At 43.3% G+C, this 21,036-nt stretch overlaps 1 protein-coding gene across 1 annotated transcript in view; it reads left to right on the forward strand.

The window, feature by feature from the left end:
- Nucleotides 1-21,036, forward strand: part of LOC115099811 (cytosolic carboxypeptidase 6-like) — a 1,627,912-nt gene that overhangs the window by 1,405,823 nt on the left and 201,053 nt on the right. Inside the window, exon 8 of the mRNA XM_029617660.1 lies at nt 13,397-13,511. Coding sequence (XP_029473520.1) covers nt 13,397-13,511 — 115 coding nt within the window. The remainder of the gene's footprint in view (nt 1-13,396; nt 13,512-21,036) is intronic.

Here is a 21,036-nt window from a genome sequence, read left to right on the forward strand (position 1 = left end):
GGATAACACATTGAAATCATCAGTTCAGTGTGCTGCGGCAGTCAAAAAAGCAAACAGAATGTTGGGAATTATTAGAAAGGGAATGGTGAATAAAACGGAAAATGTCATAATGCCTCTGTATCGCTCCAAGGTGAGACCGCACCTTGAATACTGTGTACAATTCTGGTCGCCGCATCTCAAAAAAGATATAATTGCGATGGAGAAGGTACAGAGAAGGGCTACCAAAATGATAAGGGGAATGGAACAGCTCCCCTATGAGGAAAGAGTAAAGAGGTTAGGACTTTTCAGCTTGGAGAAGAGACGGCTGAGGGGGGATATGATAGAGGTGTTTAAAATCATAAGAGGTCTAGAACGGGTAGATGTGAATCAGCTATTTACTCTTTCGGATACAAGTTCTCATTCACCGTGTCCTCATTTAAAGGGACTAATCATGTGACCCCTCCCGCGCATCAATGTCAAACAGCCAGCCCTTTAAACTGCTCTTAAAGTTAAAGTAATGAGAGCCAATCCATCTGTTCAATTAATCCTGCTGGTATTTCTGATCGCAATTTAAATATCCAGTATTGCTCCCTGTAATTCAACACAGAACCGATGTTACAAAACGGCGTCTTACTCACTACATGCTCAATAACAGTCCACTGTAATTCATCAAAAACATGCCCTTATTCCATGCAATGACCCACCAATAGCGCTGTTACAACTTCATTGTTAATTCTCAATCTATGCTCCATTAAACGAACTTTGATCGCCCTGCTCATCCAGCCCACATATACCTTTGGGCACCCGCATGTGATGATGTATATTACATTGGTTGTATTACAGTCCGTCCAAGACTGGCGCTTCACTTCATATCCCGTATTAGCATCCACCCAGCTAGTGCCCTCAATAGTGTTCTCACACATTGAGCAAAACCCATATTTGCGATGCCCACCTGCTATTTGTGCACAGCTAACAGTACTCCCACAACTAGCTCGACCACTTTGTCACGGATATTAGAACCCCTGCTAGTTGCAAACTGGGGTAGATTTTTGAATGCATGGTGAAAATTTAAGACATGCCAATGCCTTTTCACTGCCATGACAATCGCTGCAGTTGCGGTGCTTTGTCGTAAAACATATATTAACCGGTCTTGTTCATTGCGGCATGCATGTTATAAAATCGGGTGTACATTTGTGCGCACAGGGTAGCGCGCACAAATGTACCCCTCGTGCGTAATTTAAAAAATCTGCCCCTATGTTTTTTCAAACAAAAGCAGATCCTTATGAAATCTGCATTTAGAAACTTAAGCTAAAGATATATTCTTGAATAATGGTGGGAAGTGGGCTATATAATGCAAACATTCAGATATGTAGTACTTTTCAATGAAGTGTTAGAAGGTAGACTTTACTATAAACTGAAAAGCTCAAGGACAAGAGGTCCTCAAAAGGATTGTGAGAAAATATTTTTTTACTGAAAGGATGATTGAAGCCTGGAACAGACTTCCAATGGAGGAAGTAGGAATCAAAATAATAACAAAATAGTAGCATGCTTGGGGCACACACAAAAAGGACTTAATGGTGGGACGAGGGTAGGACAGGATCAGGGATCAAGTAAGATTTATGCCTACAGTGTAGGCAAGCTCAAATAGGCAGAATGGGGACATATTCTCTAGTCCTATAGACTTTATTCAAAAAGGACCCTTCCTCATGCTGTATGTGTGAATAAATCAATATTGAATAACATTCTGTGGGGTGAATTTTCAAAACATTGCCTGTGTAAAAATAATCATATACGTGTACAAGTAGCATCTACTCACTATGAGGTTAACTGTAAAAGGAGCACATGTGCGAGCATATATGCATGTATGAGTACATGAGCACTGGAATTTTATATCAAGTGCAAGTATGCTTCTAATTTTAAGTGCTTACTCGAGTAAACCTTCTTCACGTGTCTTCCATGGACTGCACATTTGTAAGCAGATTTTAAAACATGCGCGTGCAAGGCACATTCCCAGTTTTCCAATTAGCCCACCAGCTTGCCCAGTCACTATCGCGATCTTCATCCTGCAAGCCCCCTGGAAGACCTGGACCCCTTACCCGGGCCTGAAAGCCCTAAAACCGGAGATCTCCAGACTTGCTCTCATCAGGAGCAGCAGCAAATGTACGTGACTAATAAGCCGATGGGCGCCACAGTCACAGCTGTTTTAAAATATGGAGTTGCACGCAAAAGTCTAGGCCATACCCTGGACGCTCACACCCCCACCCCCTTTCCGCTCTCTTATTTTTTATGCGCATACTTTGTGGCGTCTTAAAAATTGGGTTCCTTGCGCCCGGCCCTGAAACACATGTATGTGGGTATTTTTGTGCAAGTAACCTTTTGAAAATTCACCTGAAATTTTGTAATTTAGAAAAGTTGAAAATAAGCACATATTTTCACTTTCATGTGCACATATAGGCCCATAAAAAAGGTGCGGTCTAGAGGCATTCCCGGGCAGATCCAACACTTACAGGCGTAAGTTGCTATTTTAAAAGACATGCGTGTACATTTGCCAATTAACTCATATTTTTACACCAGCTAATTATCTGACGTAAATGATATTAAACATGAGTATTGTGTAGTACTAAGGGGCAGATTTTTTAAAAATACGCGAGCGCGTACAAAAGTACGCTGGATTTTATAAGATACGCGCATAGCCGCGTCATTTCGGGAACACCCCCGGACACGCCCCCTCCTCCCCTTTTCGAAAGCCCCGGGACTTACGCACGCCGGCGGCCTATGCAAAATAGGCGCGCCGGCGCGCGCGGGCCTTTTAAAATCCGCCCCTAACTGAATAAAGGTAAGCCGGTTGATACAGTATATCTGGATTTTCATGAGAGACTCTTGAGGAAATTAAATAATCATGGGATAGGAGGCAAAGCTGTGTTGTGGATTGAGAACTGGTTGAAAGATAGAAAACAGAGAGTAGGGCTAAATGGTCAGTTTTCTCAATGGAGAAAGCTGAATAGTAGAGTGCCCCAGGGATCTGTATTAGGACCGCTGCTTTAGTGCTTTTTAACATATTCATAAATGACCTAGATATGGAAATGATGAGTGAAGTGATCAAATTAGCTGTTGATACAAAATTATTCAAAACTGTTAAATCACAAGAGGATTGTGAGAAATTACAAGAGGACCTTGTAAAACTGGGCATCCAAATGGCAGATGACATTTAATGTGGAGAAGAGCAAAGGGATGCTTGTAGGGAAGAGCAACCCAAATTATAGCTACACATTGCAAAGTTCCACATTAGGAGTCACCACCCAGGAAAAGGATCTAGGTTTCATCATGGATAATATATTGAAATCCTCTGCTAGGTGTGCAATGGTGACCAAGAAAGCAAATAGAATGCTAGGGATTATTAGGAATGGAATGGAGAATAAAACAGAGAATATCATAATGCCTCTGTATTGTTCCATGGTACAACCTCAACTTGAGTATTGTGTGCACTTCTGGTCATCGCATCTGAAAAACATAGCAGAATTAGAAAAGGTACAGAGAAGGGAAACCAAAATGATAAAGCGGATGAGATGATTCCCCTATAAGGAAAGGCTAAAGAGGTTAGAACTCTTCAGTCTGGAGAAGAGAAGGCTGAGGTGAGATATAATAGAGGTCTATAAAATAATGACTGGAGAGGAATGAGTAAACGTGAATCAGTTGTTTACTCTTTCAAAAAGTACAAAGTCTAGGGGACTTTCAATGAAGTTACTAGGTGACACATATAAGACAAATAGGAGAAAATATTGTTTTACTCAACACATAATTAAACTCTGGAATTGATTGACAGAGGCTGTGATGAAAGCTGTTAGTGTAGCTGGGTTTAAAAAAAAATTTAGACAAGTTCCTGGAAGATTAGTCCATATACCATTAGTAAGGTGAACTTGGGAAAATCCACTGCTTATCCCTGGGATAAGCATCATGGAATCTATTTAACTTTTGAGATCCTGCCTGGTACTTTTGACTAGAATTGTCCACAGTTGGAAATAGGATACTGGGCTTGATGGACCTTTGATCTGACCTATTATGGCAAATATTATATTCTTATGGGTGGGAGGGCTATGTGAACTGGGGGAAGTTCAAGCTGAAGGAAAGTCTCAATGATGTGGAGAAGAACTGAATGAACTGGTTGGACTAATTGGTTATCTGGTTAATTTAATTTACGTGTACATGTTTTAGAATTGACCAACTAAAGCAAATAAATCATGACTTATGTGAGTAAGTCCTACTTTACTTTCAAGCGTAAAATGTACACGTATATTTTTAAAATGGTAGGAAAAGTATGCCCGTTTAATTAATTGATATATGTGGTTTCAATGCATTGCATGTATTCACACGCAAGCCTACATATACACATGGGGGCGGATTTTAAAAGGAGCGCGAATAGGCCTACTTTTGTTTGCGCTCAGGCGCAAACAAAAGTACGCTGGATTTTAGTAGATACGTGCGGAGCCGCGCGTATCTACTAAAAAACCTGGATCGGCGCGCGCAAGGCTATGGATTTTGTATAGCCGGCGCGTGCCGAGCCGCGCAGCCTACCCCCGTTCCCTCCGAGGCCGCTCCGAAATCGGAGCGGCCTCGGAGGGAATCCTCTAACACCCTCCCCTCACCTTCCCCTCCCTTCCTCTACCTAACCCACCCGCCCGGCCCTGTCTATACCCCCCCTTACCTTTGTTGGGGGATTTACGCCTCCCAGAGGGAGGCGTAAATCCCCGCGCGCCAGCGGGCCTCCTGCGCGCCGGGCCGCGACCTGGGGGCGGGTACGGAGGGCACGGCCACGCCCCCGGACCGCCCCGGGCCGTAGCCACGCCCCCGTACCCACCCCCAAAACGCTGCCGACATGCCCCGAAAACGCCGCGATGACCGGGACCGCCCCCCGACACGCCCCCCGACACGCCCCCTCCGAAAACCCCGGGACTTACGCGAGTCCCGGGGCTCTGCGCGCGCCGGTAGGCCTATGTAAAATAGGCTTACCGGCGCGCAGGGCCCTGCTCGCGTAAATCCGCCCAGTTTTGGGCGGATTTACGCGAGCAGGGCTCTGAAAATCCGCCCCATGTTGCAGGGTAGATATGTATGTATTTTATAAAACTCACATATATCATATGCACATGTTATAAAATACTTGCATGGATCTGCTCATGGCCAAATACACATATATATACCACCGCATGCATTTGTTTGAAAATCATCCTCTATGTCTATATATTTATTTTCTGATGTAGTAGCCTAAAATTCCGTTTACCTTCAATATTGAAGAGTTTCATGGCTCTGTTCATCCTGTATTTTCCTTAGATATTAATCAATTTGCAACTATTTACTAGTAATGAGGAAGATCAGATTTATGTTGTTAACACTTTTATATGCCGACTGCTCATATCTAGCTGTTTAGCTTAATTTGCAATTAGAGTGCAGTGAACTACAGTGCACAGTGTATTATGCGTCAATCAGTATTGGCTCCTAAAGCAGTAATCCATTGAAGATAATAACACTGATTGTAATAATTTGAATTTATATAGAACCTGTTTCTAAATGGATTCCCATTGTGCTTTCTAATTTAATACTTCAGAGTCATATATACTGCCACCTCTGGACTGGACAGCCTTGGCAACACATTACTGACTTCTGAACTGAATTAACATTTATGACGGGAAGGTGGACTGTTGTTCTTTTTTCAGTTATCAAATTATGGTTGGGTAAACTAAGACATTGGGAAATAAAATGACGCCCATAGTCACACAGAGAGTCAGTGGCAATTGGGAGATTTGATCTTATGAGAAAATTGATTTGTTGAGCAATTCTGGTTACACCCTTATTTGTTTTAATTTGTTTTTATATTTTTTTTTACAAAAAGTGCTGAAGCTTTCTGTTTTCTACTGTTTTTGAGACATGACTTTTGACTTTATGCCACAGGATTTCTTCTGCCTCCCAAGCAAATAAAATGTAACAGTATGTAACATTGCCTCCATGAAGGTGTAAAATATTATAACCATACTCATTTGCATTTCTGCAGTCAGCTCACTCTAAATTATTCATGGTGATCAGAATGTATATTTCAAGGGAAATTTTCAAAGAGCCTGCATAGCAGTAGCGCCTGCATGTACACTGTACACGCAGACACTACTGAATATTCTGAAAGAAAACCAAAGTGTATATAAGTTGGATTATAGAATGTTTGCGTGTTTGGTCCAGTATGCACACATTCGCTCACATAAAGTTACGCTTCCTCTTCAGATCACGTAACTTATGCGTGCATGTACACGGAGGGTGGATAACTTTCAAACACAGCGCCTATACAGCCGCAAGCAGATCTAGCCAAGTATTTTATAACATGCGTGGATGATATACAAGCATTTTATAAAACACATGCATCTCTACCCCGTAACATACTTGTGTTTGGAGGCTTACCATGTATATCAAAGCATTGAAGACGCTTACTTTTCCTCCCACTATTAAAAATATATGCACGTATATTTTATGGGCGAAAATAAAGTAGGACTTGCTTGTATAAGTTAGGATTTACACACACAAGTCAGCCAATGTTAAAACATGCACACATAAATAAAATGAATCAGTTTACCAATGAATCCAGCAGTTCACCCAGTCCTTCTTCAGTCTGAACTGTGAACTCCCCCCACTTCAGCTAGACCTCCCACCCGGTCAGAACTCGATAATAAATAAATTTAATATCACACTGGAGAATTAGCAGGTGGAACAATCCGTGAGCGGGTTGACAAAGTATGCACGTGTCATTTAAAACAGCAGCTTATGTGCATAAATGTTGACCCTGCCCAGGAATGCCCATAGACTGCCTCTTTATTATGTGCATCTGTGTGCACATGAAAGTGAAAATATGCGTCTATTTTCAGCTTTTATAAAATACGGAAACTCGAGTAGACACTACTTATGCACATAAATGCTCATTTCTGCATGCGTAACACTTTGAAACTTCCCCACCAGAATTGTAAAGATTAAAACCGGGTTCTGTAGGTGCGTTAACATATATTCAGGCCAGATTTATTTGAGAACAGCCATTTGGGCATATAAAAACAGATGTTATGCATGTGGATGGCTTTGAACATTGCCCCCTTTATCTACCGAATGTTTAAATTTTCATTTGAATTCCAGGAGTGGATGTGAGTAAAGAGATAATTGGTGGGTAATCCTCAATTTCCATTGAAACTCTTTGATGACAGAAGATTATGGTGACCATTTGCTCTCGTTGGGTATTTGAATGATTCTAAAAGGACAAATGTTTAAAAAATTTAGAAATAGCATGGGATAACTAACATTTGGTGATTGTAGATGGGATGTGAAAACTATTTGATGCTGAACTCAAACCAAATGGATTTCAGCCTGGTTTGAGGCAGTGGAAACAGGGAATTTCTCCAACAGCTGGGAAAGTCTATCTAATTTTAACTCACAAATTTCAGGGAAATCTAATGCAGACCTGCCCAAAATCCAGTTTAGATCCAACAGTTAGCAAAACCTTTGGTGAAATTTCTGATTTCCTGTCGTTTCACTGGGTATTTTCATGGAAGAGGTACATCTAGCCTATTCATAAAGAGGTAGATCTTTAAAAAGTACGCCAGATTTTATAAGATACGCACGTAGCCACGCGTATCTTATAAAATCCGGGGTCAGCGCGTGCAAGGCCGCGCAAAATCGGCAGCCTGCGCGCGCCGAGCTGCGCAGCCTGTCTCCGTTCCCTCCTAGGCCGCTCCGAAATCGGAGCGGCTTCGGAGGGAACTTTCCTTCTGCGTCCCCCCACCTTCCCCTCCCTTCCCCTACCTAACCCACCCCCCGGCCCTACCTAAATCCCCCCCTACCTTTGTTGGGCAAGTTACACCTGCTTGAAAAGTTTTGGGGGGATCGGGAGGGTGGGGGAAGCTAAGGGGTCAGTTGTAAAAGGTCAGGGTGAAATATTATACAACCATAAATACATGAAAAGACTTAAATTTACAATTTATGATTAAAAGTCTACTATCTACGCATTATCTACACAATAGACATAGACATAAAGGTGCAGATTTTCAAAGGGTTATGCGTGTAACATATGCACGTAACTCCCGAAAAGCTGCCCCTGCCTGTGCCGAGCCTATCTTGCATTGCTTCGGCGGCGCACGCAAGCCCCGGGATGCGCGTATGTCCCGGGGCTTTCAAAAATGGGCGGTCTGGGAGCGTGGCGGCGGTTCGGGGGTGGTCCAGGGATGGGGCCGAATCCCCTGGCACAGCGGCCTGTGCCAGGGGATGGCGAGCCGGCACGCGCAAGTTAGGCAGGTGTAACTTTTCAAATAAAGGTAGGGGGGGATTTAGTTAGGGTTGGGGGGTGGGTTACATAGGGGAAGGGAGGGGAAGGTGGGATGGGGGGCCGGAGAAAAAGTTCCCTCCAAGGCTGCTCCGAAATCGCAGCGGCCTTGGCGGGAACGGGGAAAGCCATCGGGGCTCCTCTCGGGCTCGGTGCGCACAAGGTGCACATGTGTGCACCCCCTTGCGCGCGCCGACCCTGGATTTTATAACATGTGCGCAGCAGCGCGCGCAAGTTATAAAATCGGGCATAGATTTGTTCGCGCCGGGTTGTGCGAACAAATCTACATCTGCGCATAAGTTTCAAAATCTGGCCCAAAGTGTAAAAAGTTAAATATCATGGAAACAGTAGCCAGTCAGCTGGTTTAATTGTCATAGTTGAATTCAGCACATCAATAACAAATGGCACATTTTATCACTGAAGCCGACGACTTCTTAAAATGTGTGTACCAGTGTTATTGGTTAGTCCTATTGTTTGCTTATGTAGACAACTAATTTCAGTGCCAGGGTTTATACAATCCAGACCAGTGACATTTCCCGCTTTGAGAGGTGATACCACAAATGTCCACTGCCTGAAAACCAGGCATGCAAGAATCTGAAGAGTATGGAATAGAGCCATGCAGGTGAGATGAAAGCCAAGAAATGTCACTCTTCATTGTTAAAACAACAAAATAACATCATATGTATGGAACATCATATGTATGGAAACATGCCTCAACTGTTCATTGTTAATCAGAACTTGCAACCACACTTTAGTTACCATATCATTTTTATATTGTTTTGCTGTTGTGTAATTTGATTTTACATGCAGTATCCATTGCAAACACTGAGGGCTTCATTTCTTTACAATCTGAAATAACAGTCAGATGACCGTGGAAAAGGCCTGCTAATCCTTTCTTATTGCCTCGTAAATATTCCGAGTAAGCGTAGCCTCCATTATGTAAGTGCTTTTTCAGGAAAGATATCCCTTTTCATGAGCTAGGTGACTTGGAGAGTAAAGAAAGAGCTATTTAATTTGATCATCATTAGCCATTAGTTACCCAAAAATGTACATGGCCATCGCCAGTTGTGGGTTAGTTGAGCCCTTGAGGTTGGGAGGCATGGTTTCCTGGAGTGTCAGATCCACTGGCACATGAGGGTTAAGATTAAACACTTTTTGTCAAGTACTAGCTATTTGGCATGCAGATACTAGATAGATACATTTATTTATTTATTTATTTATTTCACATTTTTCTATACCGAGCTTCATGGTTGAATACATGTTACACTACAAACAAATTAGCAGCATTGTAGATACGTCACTATTGCGTGGTTTGTATAATGCTCTGTACTTATGTTAACTTTAAAAAAAAGAATTTCAGGTAACTGCAGAAGACCCAGCTTTGATTCCCAGGTGCAACGTCTGCTCCTTGGGTCAGTCAGGGCTAGAGGAGGCTGTGGGGCGAGGGAATCTTAGCCGTCACTCAGTGGTGACACAGGCCGAGTTTAGGGTGCGGGGGTGCCAGAGGGATCCACGGACTGTGTTCCATGTCAAGTGTGGCCACTGCAATGGCTGGGCGGGGGGGGAATTAGAAAAATAGGGGGAAAGCACCAAGCAGTCTGAATGAAGACTCATGGCGCTTGAACACAATGGGCTCTGATTCTGATTTGGGAGCCTGCCAGGTACTTATGACCTCAATTGGAAACAGGATCCTGGGTTTGATGGCACATCTTATGTTCTTCTAATCTGGAAATCCAAAGGTGCAGGACAAAATTGTCAGGTCCAAAAAAATAATCAGGTAATTAATACAGCTCAGAATCCACCAGCGTAACTGCCCTGAAAGACACCATTTTTAGAAAGAAACTTAATAGCAGGGTTTTGATTAAAGAGCTCAGCACTGTAATTACAAGTTAATTCTCTATCCAGAGTGTGGCTGTGGTATGACTACACTGTAACTGAATAGTGGATCTTAGTCTAATGGAGCACTTGCACATTTAGAGTGAATTTGAAAAGAGTTGCACATGTAAAAATGAGCACATGCAGGTAGCACATATTCACGCAAGTGCTATTTTATAAACCTCAAACATACATGTGCAAGTAATGGTGTGCAAATAAATTTGCTTGTATAAAAAAGAGGGGCTGGGGTCAGAGACGTCCCAGGGTGGGACCAACATTTACGCATAGAAGTTGCTATTACCTGCGAAAGTGATGCGCGTACAGCTGTTTCCTGCGCATATTTACACCTGCTAAATACTGACTGTCTGAGGGGGTCTGGGTAAACTGGGGGGAGTTCAGGCTGAAGGATCAGGGGGGGTCTTGAGGACCTAGAGACAGAGTGGGGAAAACTGGTGGACTAATTGATAAAACTGGTAATTTCCTTCATGCACGCGTGTGACAAAATTTGATAATTTGCAGTTGTAAAATCCGACAAGTGCTAAGAAATATATGCGAGTTACATTTCCTTGTAGAAATGATTAAAAGTAGGAGCACAAATACATACATATAGCAGATGCCAGCCACTTAGCCGGCTACATTTTGACTTAGCCAGATAAGTCTAAAAAAGCACTACTTAGCTGGATTAGCAAAATAGCCAGATAAGTCTTCCAACACTAGTTGTCCATCTATCTCACCTTTTCTTTTACTTCTTCTGGCTATTTTACTTAACCAGCTAAGGGGGTTATTTACTAAAGCTAGCGCACGCGAAAAGTCCCTTTCTGCGTGCGATAGCAAAAAAAGGGGCGGAGTCAGGGCGGCGTCTGCCCCGGAAGAGGAGGAGTCGGGGCGGACGCCGCGAGGACATGGCGGACAGCGAAAAGGTAAGAACCCTTTTCGCTGCCCGTTTCGCGCCCAGTAGCACCACCTTTTATGATGGCGCAATTGCGTGCGAAAGCCGGCAGCGATCACACCGCAGAGGTGCGATGGCTGCCGGCTTTCGCAGGCCCGCCCCCCAGCCCCCCGGTAGCGCACGATTCAGGGAGCCCTGCGACACTGGTAAATCTAGGCCTAAGTCTTAAACAGCGCCGCATAGCCAGACTTTTGTCACCATTTACCCGAATAAGTGAAAAGTTATCCGACCACATTAAAAAATACATGCTACGTAATTTTAGATACGTGAGCATGTTGGGTAGATTTACACATATTTTGTATAGAGTGCGCCATGTTATATAAATTTGTGTGCATGCGCGTCTGTATAGCTGTGTATACGGGCGCTCTCGTGCATGTTTTAAAGTTACCCTCCTATTATTCAGCAGTTCATCAGCACACAGCACACGTTCAGCAGAATTGTAGTGGAGTGAGAAGGGAATTCTAATGCAGGGATTAAAGCCTCTAACCATGTTAACGTTGTCTGACCCTTTATCCTAGTAACGTACTGCTGATTTTGCAAAAACCAAACCATATCTTTTCATGTGCATTATTGTTTCTATTAGCTGACCTTATTTCCAGAGCAGTACAGAAAATATTGCCTCGAGATGGCTTGGAGTCTGATTTACTGAGCTTTTTTCCCCATAGATAGAGAATGGGAAAAAAAACAACCTTAGTGAATCAGGTGCTCAAAGAGGTAAAGTGGAAAATATGCCAGGGTGGCTGTCAAATTTTAGGCTCTCACAACTATTGGTTTGATGTTTTCCTTGAGAATATGGGGGAACTCCCAGTGGAAAGTAAGCAAATGGCTTTGGGGCAGGATTTTAAAAGCCCTACGCGCGCTGAGCCTATTTTGCATAGGCCCGACGATGCGCGTATGTCCCGGGCTTGAAAAAAGGGGCGGGGGCAAGGCGGTCCGGGGCGAGGGCATGGCCAGAGGCCTCCGCAGGGCTGCTAGGCCGGGGGATCGCACGCCGGCACTTGGCCAGCGTGCTGAACCGAGCTTGTCCAGAGGCAGGCGCAACTTGCACAACAAAGGTTAGGGGGGGTTTAGGTAGGCCTGGAGGGCGGGTTAGGTAGGGGAAGGGAGGGGAAGGTGAGGGGGGGCGGAAGGAAAGTTCCCTCTGAGGCGCTCCTATTTCGGAGCAGCCTCGGAGGGAACAGGGAAAGCCATCGGGGCTCCCCTAGGGCTTGGCGCGCGCAAGATGCACAAGTGTGCACCCCCTTGTGCGCGCCGACCCCGGATTTTATAACATGCGCGCGACTGCGTGCTCATGTCATAAAATCAGGCGTAGATTTGTGCGCCGGGTTGCGCGCACAAATGTACGCCCGCGCGTAGGTATTAAAATCTGCCCCTTTGTGTTCAGTGGGCTATTCTTACTGATTACCTTGGGAATATGCAAAATCTTTTTTGCTTTTTCTGGGCAGGAACTATAGTCAGAGGCATAAAAGTAGTCATCAGGCAAACATATGACTAAGCAGCTTCACTAACCTTTTGGGTAATGCATGTATCATGCTCAAGCCATTGTTTGCATGAATGTTTTGGAAGTGCTCTCGTTCCAGATGCCCCTGCCCCCCGCCTCACGGAGCTGGATCATAACGTGCCACCATGCTCCAGGGGCCGCCCTCCGCTCTTCTCCCTTGGTCTGCAGGCTTTAGCAGGAGGTTCTCCTGACAAGGCCTTGGCGGGCAGACAGGAGTAGGGGAAATGTGGAGGCTGGGCAGGAGCGAGCCCTTTCAGCCTGACGAAGCATAAGCAGCGTGTTCCTTGCTGCTACCACTTCACAGCATTGCCTCGGGTCCACAAGTATTTGATAATTTGGCAAATAAAGCTCTGGCCTTTTAAATCCACCCGCGGCTAGATTATCAACTCAAGAGGAGTGGGGAAGGAGCCGTGGCACCGGTGGTCACAGCTTCCTAGGCTATTATAGACTGTGTTGAGATTCTGTTGATATAAAGAAAGAAACTGCATTAGAGAGCCGAGTTTGTCTCAATGTTGTTTGCCTTACACACAACTGCTAAGTACATTAAACAACATTTACCTTTTCATTTCTTTCACTATAGTACCCGGTTTAATAATCGTATCAAGAAATGAGCCTGTCTGACTAAAATGCCATCTGTATTTTTGAAAGTGAAAGCTGTGTCTATACTTAGAAGAGATTCTGAGACGTTCTAGTGAAACAGAGATTATGAACTGAGTTCCCGCACTTAAAGCACAATGTTTTCTGTTTGTCTTAGGTATAATTGACTTCCTTGTGAGCCAGCATCCAGTAGCTAAAGTTCTGAGGGATAACATAGTCTTCAAGATAGCGCCCATGCTTAATCCAGATGGGGTCTATCTGGGCAATTACAGGTATGTGTGATGTAAAGCTTTGCTCTGAAGCAAGGCCGGATATTGTTGACTGTGGGAATATGATGTACTGGACCACCTAGGACAGCTTCCATAGTATGCAAGTCTATCTCATGCATATTCCTTATGGATATCCTGAAAACCTGGCCTGTTTGTGGCCTAGGAGGTCCTGGCTTAGGCAACTGTTATTTTCCCAGCCACAAAATTTCTCAATAGTTTAACTGTTTTCTCAATAGGACCAATTACCAATAGGTCCAACTACAATCATGTGTAAAAATCATTAAATGCATTTCTAGGAAGCATTAGATATACTTTTTGGAAGTGCAAAATACATTTTATTATTTTTAAAACACTGCTCTTAAAATGGAACACAGACACATGTTCCCAATCAGATGTGACTCATACTAGAGACTCATTTGCTTGTACAAAACTTGAAGACATTACAAAGGCTTTTTGATATTTAGTTTTTTAAAATTTAATTTAGTTTCAGTTTATTCAGGCCTTTCTGCGGTCAAGTCAGCACCCAACACAGATACAGTAGGCCTAATATCACATATACAAAATATACATTCAGACCAAAGCAACCTCTGCAGCTACAGTAAGAAAACTGAAGACAAAAATATGGGAAAAAAATCTAGGAAAAACAATTTCATCAAAGGAGAGGGAAGATATCTGAGGGTGAATAGCAAATGGGAACTCTCTAAATGGTATCTAACTCCTAATGGACATAAAAAATAAGAAGTGGTTTCTTAGATTTGCTAGAGAGGGTGAGGAGAGGAAGATATTTTTTTTTCTATATTTGGTGGCTCTGTCCTATTATTAAAATACTCTAGACTGAAATTCTGGGTTAGATACATGCAGTAGTTGTCACTAAAATAAAAAATAACCACAATACTGTATCAGACCAAGGGAACATCAAGCCCAGTATCCTGTTTTAAACAGTGGTCAATCAAGATCTCAAGAATTTTGGCAGGATCCCATTTAGTAGATAGATTCAATGCTGCTTATGCCCAGGGATAAGAAATGGTTTTCCCCAAGCCTACCTGATTAATAATGGTTAACAGTTTATGAACTTTTCCTCTAGAAACTTGTCCAAATCTTTTTTAAACCCAGCTATGCTAACTGCTGGAATTCAATGCTGGAGGCATTGAATTCCAGCATTGAATTCCAGGTAATTCTATAGTTACCAGGGTAAAATCCTTTGCTATAGCAAATTTTATTTATTTATTTATTTATTTCAGATTTTTATATACCGGCATTCGAGACAGCAGTCACATCGTGCTGGTTCACATAAAACAGGGGTGCATAGTAAACATAACTATAACAATGGTGTTGAAAAGGCAGTTACATATAACAGGGTGATAAGAACTTGGCTGATATAACGATATATACTTAGCAAATACAAATTTTACACTTAAAAAAATTAAGCTACTCCTCTGTATTGTCCTATGCCCTTGGGAGCTGCCAGGAATGCACAATTATAGATGAAATCACCTAAAAATATCATACATGGGGATTACATTGGTTTCTAGAGAGTGTGATTTCGTTTATGTCAATGTTGACCAATCAGTTCCAGTCTGGACAAGGTCATTTATGATTCTCTTACAAGCATGGATTACACTGGAGGAGTGGCCTAGTGGATAGAGCTGAGAACCAGGAATGCCAGGGTTCACATCTTTCTTAGAAACATAGAAAGATCGAACAGCTTATCTAGCCTACCCATCCACACCAACTGTTCAGCTCTACAATCACCTCCATTCCTTCAGAGATCCCCTGTGCTTGTCCCATTCTTTCTCGAATTCAGACCTAGCACACGGTATTGCATCGGCTTGTCAATGTATTTTCTCTACTCAGTTCTAGATATATTGGTCAGGAGAGTGATTTCCGTTATGGGACAGTAAGGATAATGCATATTATAGAGAAGCTGATAATAGAGAACATAATTCCAAGCTGGAACTGACATAAACACCTTCTCAAAGGGGGCTTTATTCAGTTTTCACAAGATCTACAGGGCCTCTGAGACATAGTTTCCTTTTGTTTTTCTAAATAGGATATAGTTTTTTTATTTGGTAAAGCTGGCAAATATCTTTGTATCAGAAATAATTCAAAATGCCATACTAAGAAAAATCAAGCCCATACTGTCTCTGAGTATTATAGACAATTGGTACATGACGTGTAAGCCTTTTGGGATGCCTTATGTGCATGGAATGAAGAAAAAACCCTACATATTATTTAGACGCTGCTTTAAATGTATTATACATGAACCACAGTATAAACATTTCAGTCAATCACAATTCTTTTCCCAACTACTCATGCCATCTATTGAAACTGAGGCTTGCTTTTCAGTCCTCGGTTCATCTGCTTATTATTCATCAGGATGTGGGAGAGATTCTTGCAGCTTCATAAGAAAAACGAACTTACAGTTCACAAGAGTGATGTCATCAGTGACGTTTAGGTGAGGGCCAGTGAGTCCCATGGGGGAGGCACGGGGCAGTGATTATCCAGCGGCCCTGTCAAAGGGCACAGTTCACTAAAAAGCTGAATCTTCAGTAGGAACTGCTCCCTTGTGTACAATCTCTAGATCACGATACATTAACAAATAATAGAAGGTAAAATATTCCACAAGTGATGGCTCTCATAACTTAGCACAGACACCCGAATCCCTTGGCGCAGTTATTGCTTTATAATTCCCAAACTATTATTATTTAGCTGTATATAATTTGCGGTGATAGATTTGCTAAAAATATATACTCATATTATGCCGATAGGACAATTTGAAATAGCTGACAGGATTTCTTGCAGGACTATAGGTTCACAAAATCCTCACTGCTCCCCCCCATCAACATAAGCCCATGCAGTGGGTCCTACAATATGCTTATCAGGTCCAAATGGGTCTGCGGTAAAGCAGCTGCTGATTTGTTTGTGCAAGCAAATACACTCAGAGCATGTAGCTTTTACAGAAGTGCAGCCCTTGTGAAATTATTATATACCCATGTGCTTATGGCGCGGACTAAATAACGCATTAAAGGACATTACACTTCCATTCATAATTGCTGAGCTGATAACTCATTACCATGTCAGCCTTTGATATGCTGCAGAGCTGTGCTGAGCAGAGCTCTCCTGCACTAAAAGGACTATTTAATGAGGTGGCTGAAAAGGCCATTTTATTGGTTACTGAGTTCTCAGTTATTTACAACAGACTTAATGCAGCTAATTGCTTAAAAAGGAGTAGAATGTAATTCTGAACACTAGGGATTTTCCTGAGATGAATATAAAAAAGTAGAAATAAATATATGGAGAGAGATAGGTGTGTGTGTGTGTAGTGTGTGTGTGTGTAGTGTGAGCTCCATGAGAAGGGGGACAAGCAGGACCAGTTCTGGTTTCACATGGAATTCTGATTTCCCTTAGGAAATAGGGTGAGGTGTCTCCCTCGACATGGGGCTTACCTGGTCACTATTTAGATAAAGTCGGTGGCGCAGCTTTGATTAACCTTGCATGATTCGTGGTGTGAGTGCACCCTCCAGCAACATCCTAAGGTTTATCATGAATTCTTATAAGAAATAAAGGCAACATATTACTGCCTGCAAGGAGTGCTTTAAAATATATTTTGTAGCTCAGGACTTTAGAGGAGAATGCGGTAGGTTTCCTCACCATCGGGGAAGGAAGGGTGCAACATTCAGCTAGGGGAAAACACTATGACCGTTACTTTTAAACAGGCGCACATGTGGGACGCGGTCATTTTATAACATACATGCGTATATGTGTGCATTTTCGAAAAAAGCCTGACCATGCAACCATGTGCGCGCAATTTTAAGCAGATGTGAGCCTTTGTGCACAAATGCTGCTCCTACCGTGTAAGTGGGAGGATTTTAATAGACATGCCGACGCCAGTTCATTCCCAGCTCTCCAAATCCCCCCAGTTTAATAACCTCCCTACTCCCCTATTAGCCCCAACCTTTAAAATCACACTGATCTACCTAGAATATTTTGTTTTACAACTTACACATCACCCGTAGCAGAAGTAAAGTGAAATCCAGGTTCGCCCATGTCCTACCCCTATTTTGGGACCTTTCATTTGTGTGCGTAGCAGCAAGTACACAGATACTCGGGTGGCTTTTTAAAATCCACTTGGCATGCGACAGCCCAACCTCTGTGCGCTTCTCCCAGGTTTGGTGCGTGCTGGGCTTTTAAAATTCACCTTTCTATGTGATTCCACAGACTTTATAGACTTTGAACCTGGTGACTGATGACTAATTTTGTATCCTTACCTGCTGCTGCCTACACTTGGGCTTCACTTTTATGACTTAGCTTAAAGCTGTCTAATCAGGAGCAACAATTCTAGCAGGCATGTATCATTGTCTAGTGTAGCAGAATGTTTATTTTAAAATCCAGATAAAATTTATTTTAGAATTGTCTTTAGTGGTAGATTGCTGGATGCTATGATTATCCCATTTTGAAGAGTTTCTGTATGAAAAATAATATAATGCACCTGCACCATTATCCCTTACAATGTTAAAGGTTCTTTCGATCAAATATGTGGAACAGAGCCATCTACTGGTGAAACTTGTGAAGTAACTTTAATTCGTACAATGTACTGCACTGTGCTTGGTCCCCATTCTAAGGGAAGGCCGTATCCTGACATGCATTGTTTTAGCTTCTTACATTGTATAGTAAGGCTTAGAGCTCACTAAGAAACTGCATGTATGCCCAGTTAGTATACAATCCTTCAGGTATTATATCTACATTATATATAGATAGCTATAATCTATATATTTATGTATATAGCTATATGTTGACATTTAAATCTAGGAACCTGCACTGGAAATATATGCACATATGACTGCAGTTTGCATCAAAGATTCATCTACTGCTTTCGCTCTTCTTCTTTGATTCTTTGCTGCTCTGGGATTTTAGGGGGCAATTTTCAAAGGCATTTCCATGGTAAATGGATGTTTATCCAGAGGAAAAAAGTCCTTTGAAAATTATTTCTCTCTCTCTCCCAATGCGGGAAAAATGGGCAGTTTAGTAAAATTTGTGTAGGGATTTCCTGTGAACCTGCACAGCACACAGAGCAAGGTACCCACACGCCAGCAGTCCACCAAGGAACTTTCAAAGGGAAAGTCCGTGGGGAACTTCCTTTTGAAAATCAGCTTAAAGTATCACAAGGAATATGAAAATCACCCTCTTACTGTAATGGATTAGAATGGGACATACTGTGGGTAACAGTCGTACATAGGACATGCTCTGGCTTCTAGGTTTCGTCTATGGGTTCTTGCCGAGTTGTTTTATAAATACAAGCCTGCAGCCAGGTGACTCCTAGCATATTGCTCTGTTTCATACCACGTTCATGCGTATAACTCAAGCCTTCGGTCGTCACTCTAGTACTGCTAGTTGACACCGAGGGGTCGAGTTTTAAAGACGTGTGCGGCCGTCCATGTGCACGCGGTTCCCGGCGCGTGCACATGGAAGCGCCGATTTTATAACACGCGCTCGCCGGCATGTGTTATAAAATCTGATGGCCGCACGCACGTGCACCGGATTTTAAAAATCCGCGCATGCATGCGTGGACGATGCGCACAGGGTGGGCAAATTTTCACTAAATGCACCCAACGACGCAATCCAGGCTTCCCTCAGTTCCCTCCCAGTCCGCTCCAATTAAGGAGCAGACCGGGAAGGAACTTCCCTACCCTCCTACCTAAACTTCCTCCCTCTTCCCCTCTCCTCCCCGCCCCCTAAACCTAACCTAGCTTTCCCCAAATTTTTTATTTTATTACCTACTGCTCCTCCGGGAGCAGCAGTAATCTCCGCGTGCCAGCCAACTGCCGGCGCGCGCTTCTCTGGGACAGCGTCGAATGGTGCTGGCCCGACCCCTGGCCATCCCCTTTGGAGAGGCCCGGCACTCATGCGCATACTGGGGTTTACGCGCGTGGCTGGGCCCATTATAAAATGTGCGTGGCGTGCGCCAGGCCCAGCCACGCACGTAAACCCTGGCATTTGCGCACATGGCCCTTTGAAAATTTACTTGCGAATTTGTGGTTATCTAGTGGAGCTGTAGTATGGACACTGTGTGCATTGAACTGAACTAGAAGAGCAGCAACAAGAACTTTTATACTATAGATATATCAGATGGTGCTTAAACGCATTACTTAGTTTCTCTTTTGTTCTGGATTCAATTTTGTTTCGGAGGAAAAACACTGCAAAGGCTTAACCACCCCCTCTCCCCTTCCAGCCCTAGTCTGGGTTGCTGCCTTGCTAACCAACATTAGGACACCTTGCAAATATAAAGGTTTGAATAACATTTGCAGAACTGGCTCAGAAAAGGAGATTTCCAAAATGGGGAGCGGGAAAGATACAGGGTGGCATTGACCATAATAAGAGATGCAGACCTCTTACTTAAAAAAAAGAACAAAACAAAACACAACCTATCGGATATAAAGTAAAGTGAGACAAAAACAAAGAAACCTAGGAATAAGATCAAAGGATGACCCAGCAGGACTAAGAAACGGGCGAGTTGGTACTGTGAACAGTTTGTTTAATAATGCTGCTTTAATAAAACCCCATTTAAAGGAACTTACTAGATCTGCACAGTGCTGCTCACTGCCTGACCTGGACTGGGCTAGCATTTTGTAATCCTGACAAAAGTAAAAAAACCAAACTGGGATAGTCTTCCAAGCCTAGCCAGTAGAGATGACCATGAGAATTGGAATGAACTGCCTTAGGGCTGGATTTTCTAATGTCGCGCACCTCTCTGAATCCCGCGGTAACTGGGGGTGGGGGGCCGAAGCGGTGGGCGGGCCTGGGAAAGCTGGCAGCGATTGCACCATCGCGGTGTTATCTCTGCCGGCTTTTGCACCCAGTAGCGCCAACGTGAAAGGTGGTGCTATTGGGCGCGCTACTGGCGGCGATAAGGGGTCTTACCTTTTCGCCGCCGGCGAAGTTTCCGCCAAATCCGCCCCGACTCCTCCTCTTCTGGTGCCGACTCCGCCCCTATCTAGTCCCTTTTCGCGTGCAATAGGAATAGAAAATGACCCCCTTAATGCTGGATGAGACCTGAAATTAATATGCACAGTGCGTATTGCAAGGGCTAGACATCAATAGTGCTGGCCATAGTGACTGAAAGTCCAGAGATCTAGACATGGCCCTCTTCTCTCTTAGGGCAGTGTTTAAATATACAGCTTGCACCACCATGGTCAACAAAATTGGATTGTTTGACCTTCCTAGTCAGAAAGTATTTCATTTATTCACCAATCATAGGGCTCTGTGTACTGAGCATTGTTGCCACAGACACAAAATGGGAAGAAACCTTTGGGGTACATTTTCAGAGAGTTCCGTGTGTTCGCCTGTGCATTCTGTTCTATAAAGCACAAACATTCGTGCATATTTCCGCTGTTGGGCACTCATATACTAGTAGAAAAAGGGTGTGGTCTAGGGGCATTCTGGGGCTAGGGCCTGCATTTACATGAGTACATTTCCATTTTAAAAGACGCGCATAGATTTGCATAATTTTACACCTGTGTGGCACAGTAAA

Source organism: Rhinatrema bivittatum, chromosome 10, assembly GCF_901001135.1.
Source record: "Rhinatrema bivittatum chromosome 10, aRhiBiv1.1, whole genome shotgun sequence".
Taxonomy (NCBI): Eukaryota; Metazoa; Chordata; class Amphibia; order Gymnophiona; family Rhinatrematidae; genus Rhinatrema; species Rhinatrema bivittatum.